The sequence below is a fragment of the Pogoniulus pusillus genome, chromosome 27 (assembly GCF_015220805.1).
Source record: "Pogoniulus pusillus isolate bPogPus1 chromosome 27, bPogPus1.pri, whole genome shotgun sequence".
Taxonomy (NCBI): domain Eukaryota; kingdom Metazoa; phylum Chordata; class Aves; order Piciformes; family Lybiidae; genus Pogoniulus; species Pogoniulus pusillus.
In genome coordinates, this window is record NC_087290.1 from 12,924,440 (window position 1) to 12,942,644 (window position 18,205).

At 51.3% G+C, this 18,205-nt stretch overlaps 1 protein-coding gene across 10 annotated transcripts in view; it reads right to left on the bottom strand.

Annotated features, from left to right (window-relative positions):
* SGSM2 (small G protein signaling modulator 2) overlaps positions 1-18,205 on the bottom strand; it is a 66,740-nt gene that overhangs the window by 43,235 nt on the left and 5,300 nt on the right. For all 10 annotated transcript variants that reach the window (XM_064166520.1, XM_064166515.1, XM_064166517.1 and 7 more), the window contains exon 2: positions 13,708-13,783. In XM_064166520.1, coding sequence (XP_064022590.1) covers positions 13,708-13,783 — 76 coding nt within the window. The remainder of the gene's footprint in view (positions 1-13,707; positions 13,784-18,205) is intronic.

Sequence of the window (18,205 nt, forward strand, 5' to 3'; positions counted from 1 at the left end):
CTCCCAAGCAGCAAGTCTGACACTGCTTCCCACTCTGGGAAGCTTCCCAAACACAGCTACTGCCTTGGCAGACAATCACCCCCTTGCCACTTCACCCACACCACGCACAGAGGCTGTGTCACCAGACCCTGAAAGCAGGACCAGGACACAGGGGCACAGCCCTACTTGACCCCACTCAGTACCCAGCTTACACCAGGCAACATCTGCTGCAAAGGCCATCTGCAGGTGGCAAAGCATCACCTGTATCCTGACAGAAGCAGGAGCCCTGTACTGATGTCATCCCTGCAAGCAAGGCTGTCACAGGAGGAGAGAGAGCATCTCTGCACCCAGCTCAGCAGCAGCAGCAGTGGGGGCAAGCACTGCTCGGTGGCTGCTGGGGTTCTGCAAGGCCAGGGAGAGCAGCAGGAGGAAAAACAAGGAGCGCTGACAGCACGGGGATGCTCTTCACATCACACAGAGCCTGTCTAGCAACCATCACAACAACTCTTAACCCAGCTACTGTTTTGCTCTGGCTTTCAATCAGCAACAAAGAAAATGAAAAACACACAAAAAAAAAAAAAGAGGGAAGCAGCTTTCCAGATGCCTGAAGCAATGCAGCAATAATTGGTTCCAAACCTTAAATGAAGCAACCTGCCTTCAAAAATAACTGCAAAGAAGGGCATTGCTGTTGCTTAGGAAACAGGCTCTCTTCCCACCTTCACTGGGGTGGGCTTGGGTGGGTTTTTTCCCCCCCCCCCGTTTCTTTCTTTAAAACAATAAAATATTAATGAAACAAATGTAGTGAAAAGCACAGCAGGCACAGCTTTAATTATTAACAAATGGTGCAGCTGCCACAGAGGGCAATTTCCACAGTGACTGTCCCTAAAGCCCCAGGATTTAATTAGCCCACTGTGACGTTTCTCATCAGAAGGATTTGGCATAGCAGCAGTCCCCAGCTGACTGGGGACACACTGCGAGGAGAGACACACTGGAATCAGCTGCTGGACTGCCCCACAATGGATGTTCCATGGGGTGAGGGAGTAATGCAGCATGTCCAGGCACACCAAGATCTGGGTTCAGGTCACAGTGCCAGCCTGTGTGACCTTCAAGTCACTTTGTTCTCTACTCCATTCATGGACTGAGGCTAACAATCCTGCCTGTCTCCAGCTTTTCTCTCCAGGCTCCTTTATACCAGAGAATCACTCCAGAACAAACTGACTTTCCAACCACATCTCACTTAATCTGAACTAGCTTTTATTCAACTAAACAATCAAACATTCGAGGAGGGCAGAACATGCTGCAGCACAGATGTCCTCCTATCCCACCCCAGGGGACCACAGAGATGTCACCTCCCTAGTGCAGGATGGCAGGAGGGGGCCCCTCTGACAGAGCAAGCAGCACAAGAGCTTCACAGGTGTTAGGTAAAGAGGTCAGTAGCCTGGAGGGGTCAGGGAGGGCTTCTTGTTCACTCTGTGTCCAAAGGCAGGCCCTCACTGCACCTTGCCACCATCACCCACAGCCAGGTTCTCCTGCACATGCACACAGCTCAGCTCAGCCAAAAAGGAAACTTGGGCACATCCTAGGCATTAGGCTGGATATTGGAAAGAAATTCTTGACAGTGAGGGTGGGGAGACACTGGCACAGGTTGCCCAGGAAGGTTGTGGATGCTTCCTCCCTGGAGGTGTTCAAGGCCAGGGTGGATGAGGCTTTGAGCAATCTGGGCTAGCAGAGGTGTCCATGCCCACAGCAGGGGCTTGGAACTGGATGGTATTTAAGGTCCCTTCCAACCTAAACCATTCTGTGAATCCTGAAGCACTTCAAGCTGAAAAATCTTCCAAAAGCCCTGAGAGGAGCTTGGCAGTGGTGCTCAAAGAGCTTTCAGGGAGGGCACCCAAGGTAACGGAGAACATCTCCTTAGCTCCACTTACCTTTGCTCTTTTTGTTTCTCTTCTATTTTAAGCCAACCATAAACATTAGACTTCTGTTTCCCAAGCATTAGCTTGAGCCAGCACAAGCACACTTTTTACAGTGAAATAGGGCAGCATTTACACACTCTTCTCCCTGAAAGCCTCCAGGTCTCTCCTTTGCTGTGCGGGAAGGCTTCCACAAACCCACTGCTTTGCACTTCAGCTGTTGATGCTTCCTGTATTCTGGTAAGCTGCAAGGGAATTAGCATGGATTCTTGGGTTTCCATCAGCTCCCCGTGGCAGGCTGTCAGCATTCAGCCTGGAGGAACAGGTGGAACCAAACTGACCTCACTCATTTACCCTCCTCCTATTGCTCTGCTGGACGGTGTCAGAAAGCAGCAGTTTTAAGTGAACACAGCCAAGGGGACAATCTGCACAAACTGCCTCCTTCCACAGTGCACCAGCACAGGTTTTCCATCAGCTGAAATCAATACAGATCATCTACTGCAATCACACCCAGCAGCACCTGCACAAAACCCAACCAGCAGGCAGCAGAGACCACATCAAGAACACAGGCTAGGAAAAAAAACTTGGCAGAGCATTGTCTGCCAAGGACAAGTAGAGCTGCAGGGTTGGGTACATCAGGTTTGATGCAAACTCACTTTTCTTTATGTTTGAGAAACCCAATCCAGGGAACCTCCACCCTGGAGTTGCAAACTGCAGAGCTCAGACTGCCTAGAAGGAAGACACACAAAACATGCTGGGGGTTACCATCAGAAGAACCTTTGGGGCTGGCAAAAGAAACTATTTGACTTTAAGAAAAGTAACCATTTCTTCCTTTTTGGAACCTAACACTCTAGAAAGGCATAAGATGACAAAGCTAGAAATGGGTAGATGCAGACTGGATGTCAGGAAGAAGTTCTTCACCATGAGGGTGGTGAGACCCTGGAAGTTTTGATCCAGGAAGTTCAAGATACCACCATGAAGCCACAAATAGCAATGGGCACTGGTCCATGCAGGGAAAGCCATTTAGGATGCAGCTATTGAAGCCAAGCTGTCAGGCCAGGGTGTCAGGAGAAGACCAAGTGGATCAGCAAATTCAGAAGGGTTATCATCATGAGGGTGGTGAGACCCTGGAAGGGGTTGCCCAGGGAGGTGGTGGAAGACTCATCCCTGGAGGTGTTTAAGGCCAGGCTCTAGTGCTGGGGAAGTTGGAACTAGATGATCCTTGTGGTCCCTTCCAACTCTGACTGAGCCTATGATTCTAAGAGATGAAGATTTAGCAGTTTCCTTCATCAGGAAGACATCAGCACGTAGCTGTGTGTACAAAGAGGCTACTGACACACACAGCCACCTGCTTGTACTGCTATGTACACAGGCACAGAGATAAATAACTGCTGCAAGCTCTCTGAGCACAGCACAATGTCACCCCCAGCCTGCTGTCACCACCATGCTTACAGCCACAAACCATCAGCTGGGGACAGAAAAGTGCAGATCCTCAGGACACAGAGACTGGGAAGAGCAGCACCACACCTGGAACAAACCAGCACAGCTCAGGGAGGGTCCAGCTGGCAGCAGCCATCTCAAAACTCATTCACTGCAGCCAGGTTGGAGGAACATCCCCTGCAGTAGCCACTGCTGGATTTCATTAGGTGCAGCTCTGTTACTGATTTACAGTCCAAATAATCACAGTTCCCAAGAACAAGCTTTGGAAAATGTCACTTTTCATTTTGGTGACTTCCACAAGGCTACACCTTGCAAGGTCTGGAGGACAAGTTCAGTTTTCTCCTTTGGGTTTCTTTTTTTTTTTCCCTTTAGGAAAATCTTGACATAATTTAATGGTGTGTGGAGTAAGAGCTTTAGGGATGGGGCTGGAGGGGTGGTAAGCAGGGGAGAAGGAAAAAAAGAGGGCCTGTGGAAGGGTTATTTATGGCATTTGCTTAGCAGATGAGATTTTCCTTAGACAGGAAGAAATACTGCAGCTAAACACTTTGTTTTCATGGAAACTGTGCACAGGGAATTGAGCTCATAAGGCTGTGGAAAATAAGAGCAAGTGAAAAGAGGAGGATGATAAAGAAGCAAGCTGACGCTCACCATCTCCAGCTGCTGTTGCTTTACCTGGCTAATCTCAGGCCTGCCCCCTTTGAAACCAGCTCTGTTCCCAACTTACAGCATGCTCTGTCGTTGAGAAATGGACTCTGAGCAGAGGAGATGCTCAGCATTGCTGGCAGAGCAGCTAAGGAGCAAATGGCTGCAGGGCAGACCTCACTGCTGTCTACAACTACCTGAAGGGGTTGTTGCCAGGTGGGGTTGGTCTCTTCTGCCAGGCAGCCAGCAACAGAATGAGGGGACACAGTCTCAAGTTGTGCTGGGGGAAGTATAGGCTGGATGTTAGGAGGAAGTTCTTGCCAGAGAGAGTGATTGGCATTGGAATGGGCTGCCCAGGGAGGTGGTGGAGTCACTGTCCCTGGAGGTGGTCAAGAGAAGCCTGGATGAGGCACTTAGTGCCATGGTCTAGATGACTGGGTAGGGCTGGGTGCTAGGTTGGACTGGATGAGCTTGGAGGTCTCTTCCAACCTTGTTGATTCTACAATTCTTTGTCCAAGGGTACAGCTCCATGCATCACATGGAAGAGGGAAAAGCTGAGTATCAAGTGAGTGCTTAAGTCTCAGTCCCCATCTGACACTGTCTTCAAATGCCAAGGATTGGAGACTCTCCAGATACAGCTGCACTGCAAAGAAGGACTTACTCTGACACAGCCAAGCACACTCATGGGACACTAGGCAAGGATAAAAGGAGAGAGCTGTGTTGCAGCCAGACTCTCACTCCCACCTGCCTCATCTGATTTCTAAGCCATCAGTCACCAAACCTGTGCAACCAGCCCTGAGCTGAGGCAGGAGGATTCCCTCACCTATCAGAACAAAAAGTGATTCATTTTGAACTAGCAACTTCCTCAGACCTCGGGGTGCTGTGCTTCAAATGTCACAGCACAGGGGGATGGAGGATCCAAAGCTATCTGTGCTCACCTCTTCCTTTTCAGGCTTATCACCCAGACCTAGCACTCACATGTCACCAAGACAGAGCACCCCTGGCACAGATTGCTTCCTAAAAGGAGGAGGAAGCAAGAGTGCAAGTGAAGCTCAATGAAATATGTTCTTTACACTCACAGCCCCAAGCTAACAGCTCAGCAGCTGGGTACAACTCCTGCTTTCCAACAGGGCATCCCTTAGCAGTAAGAGCCAAGTGATGTGTTCCCTCCCCTGCTGATGCACCACCACCACTCCAGTGCTTCCTTTTAGCACAAACCCATTCCTCACTTCACCACGAGCCAGTGGACATCTGCAGCTTGCAGCCTCCTCAGGAGCCTGGTACATTTATCACACATCCTTATTTACAGCAGCCATAGCTGTGGTGCGACAGGATCAGCTCTGCCAGGAGGTGGCTGCTGCAGGGAGTTAAAAGGGGCTGCTGCAGCTCTTACCCTGACTGCATCCAGTTCTGGAGCCCCTTCTACAAGAGGGATATGGAGGTGCTGGAAGGTGTCCAGAGAAGGGCCACAAGGATGAACAGAGGGCTGGAGCAGTTCTGCTATGAGGAGAGACTGAGAGAGTTGGGGCTGTTCAGTCTGGAGAAGAAAAGGTGACCTTATTGTGACCTTTCAGTGTCTTAAGGGAGCCTACAAGAAAGCTGGAGAGGGACTTTTTAGGATGCCAAGCAGTGATAGGACTGGGAGGAATGGAACAAAGCCAGAAATTGGTAGATTCAGACTGGATGTCAGGAAGAAATTCTTCACCATGAGGGTGGTGAAAGCCTGGAACAGGTCACCCAGGGAGGGTGTGAAAGTCCCATCCCTGGAGGTGTTTAAGGCCAGGCTGGATGAGGCTGTGGACAGCCTGATCTAGTGTCAGGTGTCCCTGCCTATGGCAGGGGGGTTGGAACTGGATGATCATTGTGATCCCTTCCAGCCCTGACTGATTCTATGATTCTAAGATGCTCAATGTTAGAAGAACTGTGAGGGCAACCTGCTCTCCTATTTCATTTCATTTCAAGCTGTGAAACAAAGACCTTTAATGTAGCTATTACCTTTATCAGTGTTTGCTGAAGACTCATTAACGCAGCCAATGGCTTGGAATCCATACAAAGGAGAACACCAAGGTGAGAGGTGCTAGAGGAACAGAAAGCATTTGGGTTCTACAACAGGGCAAAGAGAGGTTATCTGTGAGCAGGACTGCACGGGACCAGGTGCTGTGCAACCATCTAGGAGGAGAAAGCCTCTGCCTTGAAGAATCTATCAGCAAAACTGCACCTGATGACTTGCCAGAAGAAAACCTTCCCACATCACTCCTGGAGGTTTCATGAGGAAGCAGATTCACTGTGAAAGAACTGCTGAGAACTCTATAAAAGAATGAATTCATTTGAAAACTCTGCTTACAGTCCCCTGGATGGGTTGCAAAGTGAGGAAGCAGCTTCCCAGCCTGGAAGCAAGGTAAACCCAGCAGTCAGTGGGAACTGAGCATCCAAAGCTGCGTGCTTTAATGGTGAAGTTCACCTGGACTCAGGCTACTTGTGGTTTGCTCTCCACACAGACAGGACACACACATCCCATTTTCAGTAAGTCTGTGAGGAAATAATTTGTGTCTAAGTGGACAATCCTCAGTGCTAAAGATAGCTCTGGCTTGGAAACATCAGGGCTGGAAGCTGCTGACTGCTCCTCTTTAAAACCTTTGACCATTGAGCTTCGAGGATCACAGCACCCTTCAGAAAATGGAAGTGTTTCCATTAAACACTTAGAGGGTGAATAAAAAATGTGGAGGTTTCTCTAAATAATTGAGCAGGATTCAATTCCTTGGCCTGGGACTGAAGGAAAATGTTTAGCAGAGTGCTCTAAAAAGCAGGAGAGCCTCTTTTCACTTCTCAAACCAAACCCACGTGCAGCTCCAGAAGTGTTTGATTTCACATCAGAGCTAATACACCCTTCTATTCCCACCCCTCCCTCCTCTCTGCAGCAGGGCACTCATTACTTTAAAGCAGTCATCTTTGGAACACAATCAAAACCCTTTTAAATGTGTGTGGAAAAAAATATTTGCCTCCCTGCAATTACTCTCCTCTCTGGTACTCTCTTTGGGCCAAGGTGTTTATGGAGCGAGGTGGAACCTCTGTAAACTATTTTATCAGCATTATTCATCACTGCAAACGTTCCCTTTGGTTCCCAGACAGGAGCAGGAACACAGAGAGGCTCCTGATTTCCTTTATGAGAGATCTGCTTCTCCATAGTGGATTAAATGGTTGGGGTTTTAAACAACAATGCCAAGAGTAGGAAGCCAAAAGCATTAAAGTAATAAATTGCCTGCTTGGACAATGGTCATTTACATCTATTTCTACATCACTTACATTCCTGTGAGCTGAGGAAGAGAGAGAGAGGAAATGGAGTCCTTATTTTTCTGTCAACCCTAGGAGCTTTGTGATATTTAGGAGCCTCAAAGCTTAAGGCATCTCTTCCCTGTGGGGCTGACTGCCAGAGGAGCTGGAAGGCTCCAACAGAAACTGATGGGAACAGCTTGTGTGGACACTCCAAAAATGACCAGGCTAGCTCCAAATCAAAATCCTGTTCCTTTCACCTGTTAAGACTTTGTGGCCATCCTTAAACTAGGAGGCAAAGGAAGGGCTTCTCTCAAGGACTTATTTCCCACTTCAAAACAAAGGAAGAAGAGTTTCCCACATTGACACCTCCCACGAGTTCACTGCAAAAGGCTGTGGATATCTGAGGTGCTTCTGAAAGCTTCCCACCCTGGAGCATGCCACTGGATAGAACCTCTGGCTGAGAAAGGCTTTGAAGAATCACAGAGCCACGGAATGTCAGGGGCTGGAAGGGACCTCAAAAGCTCATCCAGCCCAACTCCCCTGCCAGAGCAGGATCTCCTATACCAGATCACACAGGAACACATCCAGGTGGGTTTTGAGTATCTCCAGAGAGGGAGACTCCACAACCCCCCCGGGCAGCCTGTTCCAGGGTTCTGTCACCCTCACAGGGAAAAAAATTCCTCCTCATGTTTCAATGAAACTTCCTATGCCTCAGTTTCCACCCAGTGCCCCTTGTCCTGTCACTGGGCATCACCCAGCAGTGCCTGGCTCCAGCCTCCTGGCACTCACCCTGCACATTTTGATGACCACTGATGAGGTCACCTCTCAGTGTCCTCTTCTCCCAAGCAGCACAGCCCCAGGCTCTCCCCATAGCAGAGATCTTCCATTCCCTTCAGCATCTCTGTGCTAGACTCTCTCAAGCAGTTCTATGTCCCTCTTGAACTGGGGGCCCAGAACTGGACACAGCACTCCAGATGTGGCCTCACCAGGGCAGAGCAGAGGGGCAGGAGAATCTCCCTCAACCTACTAACCACAGCCCTTCTATTACAGCCCAGAATGGCATTGTCCCTCCTGGCCACCAGAGCACATTGCTGGCTTGTGGGCAACCTCCCACCCATCAGGACCCCCAAAACAAACTACAAAAAAACCCCAAAAAACCACAAAAACCCATTTCTGTTCCTCAGCTGATTTCATTTCCCTGTCATGAACTTTAATCCAGCAAAGATTTCTGACTCATGATTTCTCATGGCTCGGGGCTGGCAGTTGTGACGTTTGGTGACTCTGATTAACTGTTTGGATTTCAGGTCCTGAGCAAGAGCACATGCTCCAGCATCATGCAGTCACTGGTTCCTAATCAGATCTTCTGCTTCAAACACAATTAACTTTGTGCAAAATGGGATAAAGACTCATCAGAAGAGCAATGAAGGAAACAGTCCCACAGCTAACCGCGTTTTTGTGGTTAACCCTTGTGTCTGTTGGCAGCTCAGATTCCTAACCAGCTCAGGCAGCTCTCTGTGGGCTTGAGGAGTCACCTGCCATGGGCAAAGGTTTCCTGGTTTCCCACTGTCAGGTTTGACAGAGACATAGCCATGATTTCAGCTGGTGCTGTTCGGTTGTACTCACACAAAAAACACCTTCCAGTATCTGGAGGGATCCTGCAGAAGGCTGGAGAGGGATGTGAGGAGGAAGCTCTTCACAGAGAGAGTGATTGGCATTGGAATGGGCTGCCCAGGGAGGTGGTGGAGTCACCATGCCTGGAGGTGTTCAAGGAAAGACTGGATGAGGCACTTAGTGCCATGGTCTAGTTGATTGGCTAGGGCTGGGTGCTAGGTTGGACTGGATGAGCTTGGAGGTCTCTTCCAACCTGCTTGAATCTATGATTTTTCATGAGGGTGTCTGGAGACAGGACAAGGGAGAATGGTTTGAAGCTGAGGCAGAGCAGGGGTAGATTGGTGCTGAGGAAAAAGGCTTTGAGTATCTCCAGAGAGGGAGACTCCACGACCCCCCTGGGCAGCCTGCCCCAGTGTTCTGTCACCCCTCACACTGAAAAAACTCCTCCTTGGGTTTAAATGAAACTTCCTATGCCTCAGCTTCCACCCATTGCTGAAGAAAGTACAAGGGTGGTGGCCCTGAAACAGGCTGTAGCTGCCTCCTGCCTGGAGGTGTTCAAGGCCAGGCTGGATGAGGCTTTGAGCAGCTGAGTCTAGCTGAGAGGTGTCCCTGCCTGTAGTGGGGAGGTTGGAGCAGATGAGCTCTGAGGTCCCTTCCAACCTGAGCCATTCTAAGATTCCATGAAACAGACTCTGAAACCTTAAGTGACCTCAGACTAGGCATGTGGTTCCAGAGCATCCAGGCACACATCTGCTTTCCTGTTGCCTACCACCTCCACAACAAGTGGAGTTGCTCATCAGCTGCTTTGGGAAGCTCTAACAGCATTCAGTTAAAGCTGGGAAGTGACTCTCCAGGCGTGTCATGGGAAGTCCAACCTCAAGTGTTTTGCAGGTTAACTCAATCATGTCATGGACTGAACTGGTCCTAAATGCTAACAGGACCTGGGGGCATGGTCTGATGGTCATGGTGGTCTTAGGCTGATGGTTGGACTTGATGACCTTAGAAGTCTTTTCCAGCCACAACAATTCAATGATTCTATGTCTCAGACAGCTCAGAATCTGCCAGACCTGCTAGGAAAAGATCCTCACTCACACAGACCTACTCCAAGAAGGATGCCTCTTACCCTGACAGTTCTCCAAGCCCAGGTGCACACAGAGCACTGCACAGCTGCCATATGGAGCCACTCACACATCCATCTCTTCACCCACCCCTCCCTACCACTGCCCCCACTGACCTCTGAAGGCTTTGCAAGCACATCCTGATGGAGAAGACCAGACTGGGGCAGGTTGGGCGAGCCAGCACTCGGTTGTGTTCAGGCAGAGTTCACTTTGGGATGGTAGATGTCAGCTCAGAGGCTTAAGGCCATCTCTCCCATGTGTTATTCACACCTGAGAGAACACTGCTGCCAGGGCTGCTTGCTGAGGTGAGCTCAGCACAGCACAGCCTCCCCCCAGCACTGCTCCGAAGGGCTGCACGCATGACCAACTGCAGCCACAGCCATGCAGAAACACCTTCCCTGAACACTCCCAGCCAGCTCTGCAGCCAAACCACAGCACCTCTGCCACTTGGCAGACCACAACATGGATCTGGTTTTCCTTTTTTTCTTTAAGATCTGTGATACTCAAGCAAAGCATTGCCCAGAAAACAGTCATTTGCATTAGCTGTGAGAGAAGGAAAGCAATGAGCAGAATGGCCATGGAAGAACAGAACCTGCAGCTCAGCCAAGGGGACAGGCTTCCCCCCCCAGGTTGGGCAAGCCAAGCTCTCCAGTCTGCTCTAACAGGAGAGGTTTCCTGTTCCTCTTCCTGCATGTCCAGTCAGGAATGGACCAGCACACAGAACTGCAGGTTCTGCAGGGAGCACCTCAACAGATCTATCCAAACAGAACAGTAACCTAACATTCAGAAACAGCAAACTGCCTGCTTGGGTTTGAAAGGGGGGAAGCATTTTTGGTCTGTAAGTGTGGTGCAGATGAAACACAGCTTTAGGAACAGATGTGGAAGGCAAAGATAATTAAATGACTCTGAGGTAAGGAAAAATGAATACTTGCAAACATTTCTGAAGTGAAGGACTGCAAGACCAAGAGCAGGGGGGAAGCAAAGGAAGTGCAAAAGCTGGGAAGGGCCAGGATGGGTGATGAGAACACAGCCAGCCACGAATGCTGCAGGGAAGCTGCTGCAAGGAGGCTGCAGGAGGAGAGCACAGCCCCCTCCCTGGCCCGCAGGGATGGCACTCACTGAAGCAGCAGGCAGGGTCCCTACGTCACGGATGTCAGCTGCTGTTACCAAGGGAACGGCACCAGAGAGCCCAGCCTGGAAGCATCCCCATCCAGCCTGCCAGAGACCCTGGCCACTGAAGGCCTTATGGACACCCACAGAACTGATGCCATCCCACCAGACTCTGACTGGCATCACAGGTCTGCTGACATTCATGCAGCAGTCACCTACAGCCCAAAGGCATTTGGAACCTCCATCCCAGTTTTTGGCATGCATCAGCCACACACAGCCCAGACTGAGCCACTGCAGCTTTGAACCAGAGGTCTCTCAGAAACCAACTAGGGTAGAGTAGTACCTGGAAGGTTATAAACTGGGCTGGGAACAAATACAAATCCCTTTGCATTTGTGTGCCACTTCCCCTCCTCTGTGTGTGCAGGGACCCTTGTGAGAGCAGGCAGTGTTAGCCCAGGGCACCCACAGAAGCCAGGAACCCATCCCTCAGCAACCAGCACGGAGCTGCTCCAGGTCTGGAGAGCAGCCTGCAAAGCCAAGCTCCCTGCTTCACCCTCTGTGCTCAGCAGTTAGCTCCTGCTGAGAGTCTCCTACCTCAATACACATTTCCCATGGTCTCAGGGTGACCACGGGGCAGGAAAGGGCTCCCCTGGATGCCAACACATCTCCACAGAGTCAAATCCCATATAAGCTGATCCCAACTTGCACATGAATCCTATAGAACACAGCTGCTCTTTCAACTGCAACCTCTGGGGCTTGGTTCCAGGCCCATGGAGACAGATTCCAAGGGCTAGCCAGACTGTGAGGAAAGCCATCCTGGTTCCACACCCTGCAGTGCTCTTACCTGAGAAACTTTCTTCTGGTTAGCAGATGATGCCCCCATGCTCTGCTCAGAGAGGCAGCAGTCCAGCACCAGTGAACACTGAGTGTCAGCTCAGCCTTGAAGTTTGTAGTCCTCACAAACCCCAGGTGCCTAAGGGTGTGGGATGGCACCCACTGCTCAGCTGGCACCTTCAGCCACTTAGGAGAGCTGGGAAACTTTCACCTCCTGAGGCAGACAGGCCCTGAAAATCAACTGCCATGCATTTAAGAGACTTGCTAAACTCAGCCTTGCAGGAGGCTAACGTGATTCACAGGAATTCTATATTTATAACCAAGAGCCACTGAAAGTGACTCATGTACTGAGCCAATCTAATTTTAAAGAGAAGGGGAAAAACCTCTTGAAGAGGCACATGAAGCAGAGTGGGGGGAAGGAAGAGACCTGCACACAGACACACAGGAGAACCCCAGCCAGGAGCCATCCAAACCCACTGGAAACTGTTTTTCCAGGCCATCAGCTGAAGTGCCAGCAGAACATTCAGCTCCACCTAATTCTGGTACAGAGTTAACAAAGTTCTACATCTAAAGCAGCTGCAGGTTGGAACATTTCCTTAGGACAGGCAGGACTGCTGGGCTGGAGTGAGGCAGCTCGTGGAGAGTTGTTAATTCAGATCCTATAGTGCTCAGAAGACAAATCCAACTGGAATCACAGGGGGAGGAAGGGAGAAATATTGAGAAGATTTTGGAGCATTGCTAATTTTGGGCTGAGCAGGCTGGAACAGAAATAGCTGCTGCATGGTTCCCCCCTCACCTCGGCACTGCAGCACGCTGCAGAAAGCAGCGTCAGACACGGAACAGGCACACAGCACTCACAGCTCTCCAGATCAAATGGGCAGCCTGCAGCAAGGGCACTGCTCCAGGGCTCCTCCACCTGCTCCTGGCTCAGGATTGCTTTCCTCAGCTACTTTTTCTCCTCTGGGTAGTACAAATCAACCATATAGTGCATAAAATGGAAATACTTAATAGGAATCTCAGCCTGAATGGAGGGAAGAGCTACAGCCTCGACTGACAGCAAGGGAACATCACAGGATGTCAGGGGTTAGAAGGGACCCAAAGAGATCATCGAGTCCAACCCCCTGCCACAGCAGGATCACACAATCTAGCTCAGGTCACACAGGAACACATCCAGACAGGCCTGGAAAGGCTCCAGAGAAGGAGACTCCACAACCTCTCTGGGCAGCCTGTGCCAGTGCTCTGGGACCCTTCCAGGAAAGAAGTTCCCCTTGTGTTGAGCTGGAACCTCCTGTGCTGCAGCTCACTAACGTAAGCCAGCAAACATGGCCAAGTCTTGCATTCCTCACTGAATGTGAAGGGATGGAGAATTTCTCCTAAGCTGTGACTAAACCTGGGAACAGCAAGCAGGCTAGCGAAGGATCAGCCTTGCACACATCACAACCACCTCCAGCAGAGCAAGCTGGAATTGCCATGCTGTGACAGCAAAGTCCCTATTCTCTGCCTTTGGCTCTCAATAACAATGCCAATCCTCTGTTGTCCAAACAGGCCACTTATCTGCACAGCCAAACTCCACTCTTCTCAACCTCTCCACTGCCAACAGCACAGAACTTGGCTGCAAAGGCTCCATCCTGTGAAACCCAGAAGAGCTAATGGCTGCTCTCCAGCCACTCAGCAAGACCTCCGAGATTTCTGATCTTTAGATCCCTGCATTTAGCTGTGAGAGCAGAGGAAGCACATTCCTAGAGGCAAAGCAAGCTGGGGAGCATCAGCTCTTGGGTGTCATTTACCGCACAAGGCGATGATGTGGCTGCTGTCCTCATGGACGAACTTCCGCGTGACAGCTTCCTCCATGATCTGCTTCACCTAAAACAAGGAGAAAGAAGAGGTTGTAAGATCCCAGCACAGCACTCAGGAAGCTTGGTTTCAACCTTTGCTTGCCCTTTCTCTATTCCCCAGAGTTCCACTTTGCAGAGATAGAAGCATTCAAGGAGGGAAAGGCAGGACAAACCCAAGCAGCTTTCCATGGGATGAGGAAAGCATTGGTAGAACGAGGACAGAGCTTCCTGGGGCATGCTCCTGGAAAAAGCTGAATCATTTCAGAGTGCCCTCTGGAGAACTCCCTCAGCAGAAGTTCCAAAGAGCTGTGCAGAACTCTTTACATGACTCTCCCCTGGTCCTCTTGTGCAGTTCCTGGTGCTCACAAAACAAGACTGCACTGCCCTGTCCTCTTCCCTCCTGTGCAACTCTTCTTCCTTCCGAGGACAAAGAACCCCTGAGCTACACAAGCATCCCAAGAGAGGTTTATAGCAACCTGTCTCCCATTTGAGGACTCTACATGCCACAGTTAATTGCAAATTCTGCTCTGAAAGCTCTGCTGCCCCAGACAGCAGGCACAGATCAAACAGTACCTGCAGTCAGTGCCTTCATTCTTTGCTTCCAGACACAATTTAACAGTTAGAGCCAACCAGATGACACAGATCACACTTTTCACTCATTTAAAGCACAGTTCCTCTCCAGCTTCCAATCTGTTGCATCAGTCTCCAGAGGGAATTAACTGCAGATTACTGACTTTCAAAAATGAAGGAAGAAACCCAACAACTCTTACACTGAGGCTCTCCAAGAGAGGCAGCAGCTCCCATCCATTCATCTGCAAGCTCATTCCTCCCCAAAGGCTGCTCCTCAGCATGATGCCAGCTGAAACTCATTTGCCTCAACCAACTCGTTCCTCAGACACTCCTTCCTGCCTGGCCACAGAAACAAGTCCACAACCTTTTTTGGCTCCTCTCATCTGTGAGCAAGCATCCCAGGGCTAGGCCACTTTGCCTTGTCGAGCGTCACACCACTTGCAGCGCGGGAAAGGAAGCACTGCTGTGGCAGCAGCTTTACCAAGATGCTCACCTTCCAACTTTGCTTTAACTTGAAAACCATTTTTAGAGCAGTCCTGGGCTCCAACGAACTGAATGATCTGGCAGGGAGTTGCTGTGTGGCTGCTCTTTACCAGCAAGCCCCAGAGCATGCCCTGCGCACCAGCCCTACACCACTGGTCACCAGCAGCCCACTCCAGGTCTGCACAGCCAGGAGACCTCCACAGTCTGGCAACTGTGTACTCAGCTCCTGTTAGGCTACACCTGGTACCTGGGGTAATCAGCTCCCAGCTGGCTGGGTTACTACAGCCTTGCAGCAGCACCAGGTTCAAAGGTTTGAAGCCTTCCTGCTCGGCCCTGGGACCAGGAGAAGCTGTAATGCAGCCCTGGGCTCTGCACTCCCACTGCTGTCAGCAAGCTGCCTGTGAAGGCACCTTCTCCACTGAGATCATTTGTGAGGCCAGTTCTGGATGCTGCCATCAAGCATATGCCTTCCCCAGTACCCACCCCGAGGCCTCCATGCCCACTCTACACCCCCAGCCCAGCTGGCAGCAGCCTGCAGCTCCAGCACTCAGGCAGGAGCCTTTCGATGCGTGGTGCTCTCGCTCCAGAGCTTGGATCAAATGGTCCTGCAGAACTTGGGCTTCTCCTTAAAGAGCAGCCCCCTCTGCACTGCAAAGAGCACAGGGGAGGGAAAGCAAACACTCAAGAGGCTCTCCTGGGGTGCATTAAGAGGAGTATGTCCAGCAGATCAAGGGAGGTTCTCCTCCCCCTCTATTCTGCCCTGGTGGGACCCCATCTTGAGCACTGCCTTCAGTTTTGGGTTCCCCAGTTTACGAGGGGCAGAGATCTGCTGGAGAGAGTTCAGCAGAGGGCTATGAGGATGATTAGGGGACTGGAGCACTGCCTGATGAGGAGAGGATGAGAGAGGCCTGGGGCTGTTTAGTCTGGAGAAGAGAAGACTGAGAGGGGATCTAATAAGTGTTTATAACTATCTGAGGGTTGGGGGGCAGGAGCTGGGGACAGGCTCTGCTCACTGCTCCCTGGGACAGGACAAGGAGCAATGGATGGAAGCTGCAGCAAAGGAGGTTCCACCTAAACACAAGGGGGAATTTCTTTCCTGGAAGGGTCCCAGAGCACTGGCACAGGCTGCCCAGAGAGGCTGTGGAGTCTCCTTCTCTGGAGTCTTCCAAGGCCTGTCTGGATGTGTTCCTGTGTGACCTGAGCTAGCCTGTATGGTCCTGCTGTGGCAGGGGGGTTGGACTCGATGAGCCCCTTGGGTTCCCTGACATCCTGTGAGCCTGTGACAGCAGCATGTGGGCTATAGCCCAGCACTCCAAAGCAAGTTGCTGGCACTTTGTGTCACCTGGCTTACTGCTCACACATTGAGGCTGGACAACACCAACTCTTGGCAAGGCAATTTGTCTGTCCCCTGTGCCACGTCTGCCATGGCCATTAGAACTTTGGACCTGACAGGAAAGCAGTGGGACATGGAGGGGTAAGAGGACATCATGAAAGAGCCAAAAGCATGAGGATCACACAGGATGTACCTGGACTAGACCACTGATCCAGCAAGCCTCTTCTCACGTTCATATTCACATCACTGCTGATTTACAGCCTTGATGTCTGCCTGTCTGTCTTGGCAGGAACCCAACAGCACTTGTTCCAACCCTCACCCAGAGGTTTGAAACCATGTAGATGAGAGCACCTAGGCAGAGCACGGCTCTGCAAAGGGCAGGATTGCTGCCCAGTTCTGCCTGTTGAAGTTCCAGCTCAGCCCCGACCCGCGTTTCTCCCCGTGGCAGGCAGCGTGTTCCAGCTCACACAGCATGCAGAGGAAGCATGGGGCTGGTGCCATCCACTGCTCCATGCCAGTTCAGCCCCGTGCCTTGGCCAGCCCGTCTGTGACACAAGGACACTGACCCAACCTTTGCTAGCTGCTCTGGTTTCACTGGATGGAAGCTGCATTTCACCTGCTAAGTGAAAGGCCTGATTCAACCAGGGAAGAGCTCCTCTGCTGCCAGCAGCACCGAGGTGGATGGCAGAGGGGGCACAAGAGAGCCGTGCTGGGCTAAGTCGTGCACATGGCTCAAGCTCACAGACACGAATTCAGGCACCATTAAGTTCTCTGGGCTGCAGATTGTGATTCCAGTCCCAGCTCTCCAGGGAACAGTAACCAGAACTCAATTCCTGGCGACAGGGAGGAAGAAGAGTCATTTACTAGGAGCGAGAGCTCTGAGGCCAATTCCCTGCTGCCACACATTTCCCAGACATGCCCCAGTCATTAGTCTTTATTAGCTCAGTGTGCTACTCAGATCACTCAGCCTGCAGCCCAGGAACAACAAAAAAAAAATTAAAGTGTATTAACAAAAATGGGAAAGGAGAAGGTTCCAGATGCAGTAACCAACCCTGCTGCCACGCAGCAGCACCATGTGCTCGCCCCAGCAGCAGATTTGGACCTCCAGAGAGAAGCAGGACAGAGCAGTTGCTCAGTGCCTGTTACCAGCTGCCACCAAACAGGGGACAACTGTTGCATGATCTGTGGAGAGTCAGTGAGTGTTATTAGAAACCACACTGAGGGCACAGGCAGCAGAGATGTGAAGGTTCCAAAGCTGGAATGCTGTGTTCTTCAAGCCCACGTCATCCCTCACTGCCACGCAGCCCAGGGATGCTCCAGGCAAGGAGCTAAATCAAATGTTTCTGATCAAATCAAACACGAGCCTCCTCCTTTTATTTTTTTCCCCTTTCCCTCTCTCCCTTGCAGTTCTGTGCAGCTCTCTTCGTAGGCAACGATGCTGTTGTGCCTCTGCTCTAGGGAGGCACTTGTCAATGAAGCTTCTGAGCAGGAGCCCACACAGCCGCCCACTCACAGAGATCAGCAAACCTGACCGAACTGCAAATGGGTGTCCTCAAAGGAAACACCACCAGCACGGCCCCCATGCTGCCCCCGCCCTGCACAGGTAAAGAAAGCTCCTCAGCATTCTCGGCTGAGGGCACCATCGCCTTGGAAACCTCCCTCCCGCTCCCTCTGCCTGCTCGCTGAGATCAGCGCAGGATCTCCTCCAGCAGGCTGCTCATTCACACCTGCTGGGTGCCTGGCACAAAAGCACCGAGTGCGTCAGCTTCCCTCTGCGTTGGCCTCCTCAGGAGCCAGCAGCAGCCAAGCACCAAGGGAACCACCACAGAGAGCTCCAAGGGGCTCGGCAGCAGGCTCAGGAGCCATTCTGCCACCCCAGGAAAAGGAACGGGTCCTGCGCGCACCGCATCTGCCAACCCCTGCGGAGCACGCATGGGAAAGCTCTGCCTCTCCAAGAAAAGATCCTGGCATGTGAGGAGTGAAGAGCATCCCGGAGGCTGCACCATCCAGGCAGAGCAAAGCAAGGTCCTGCACTGAAAGCTGGCAAGCATCTGCACGATGCTC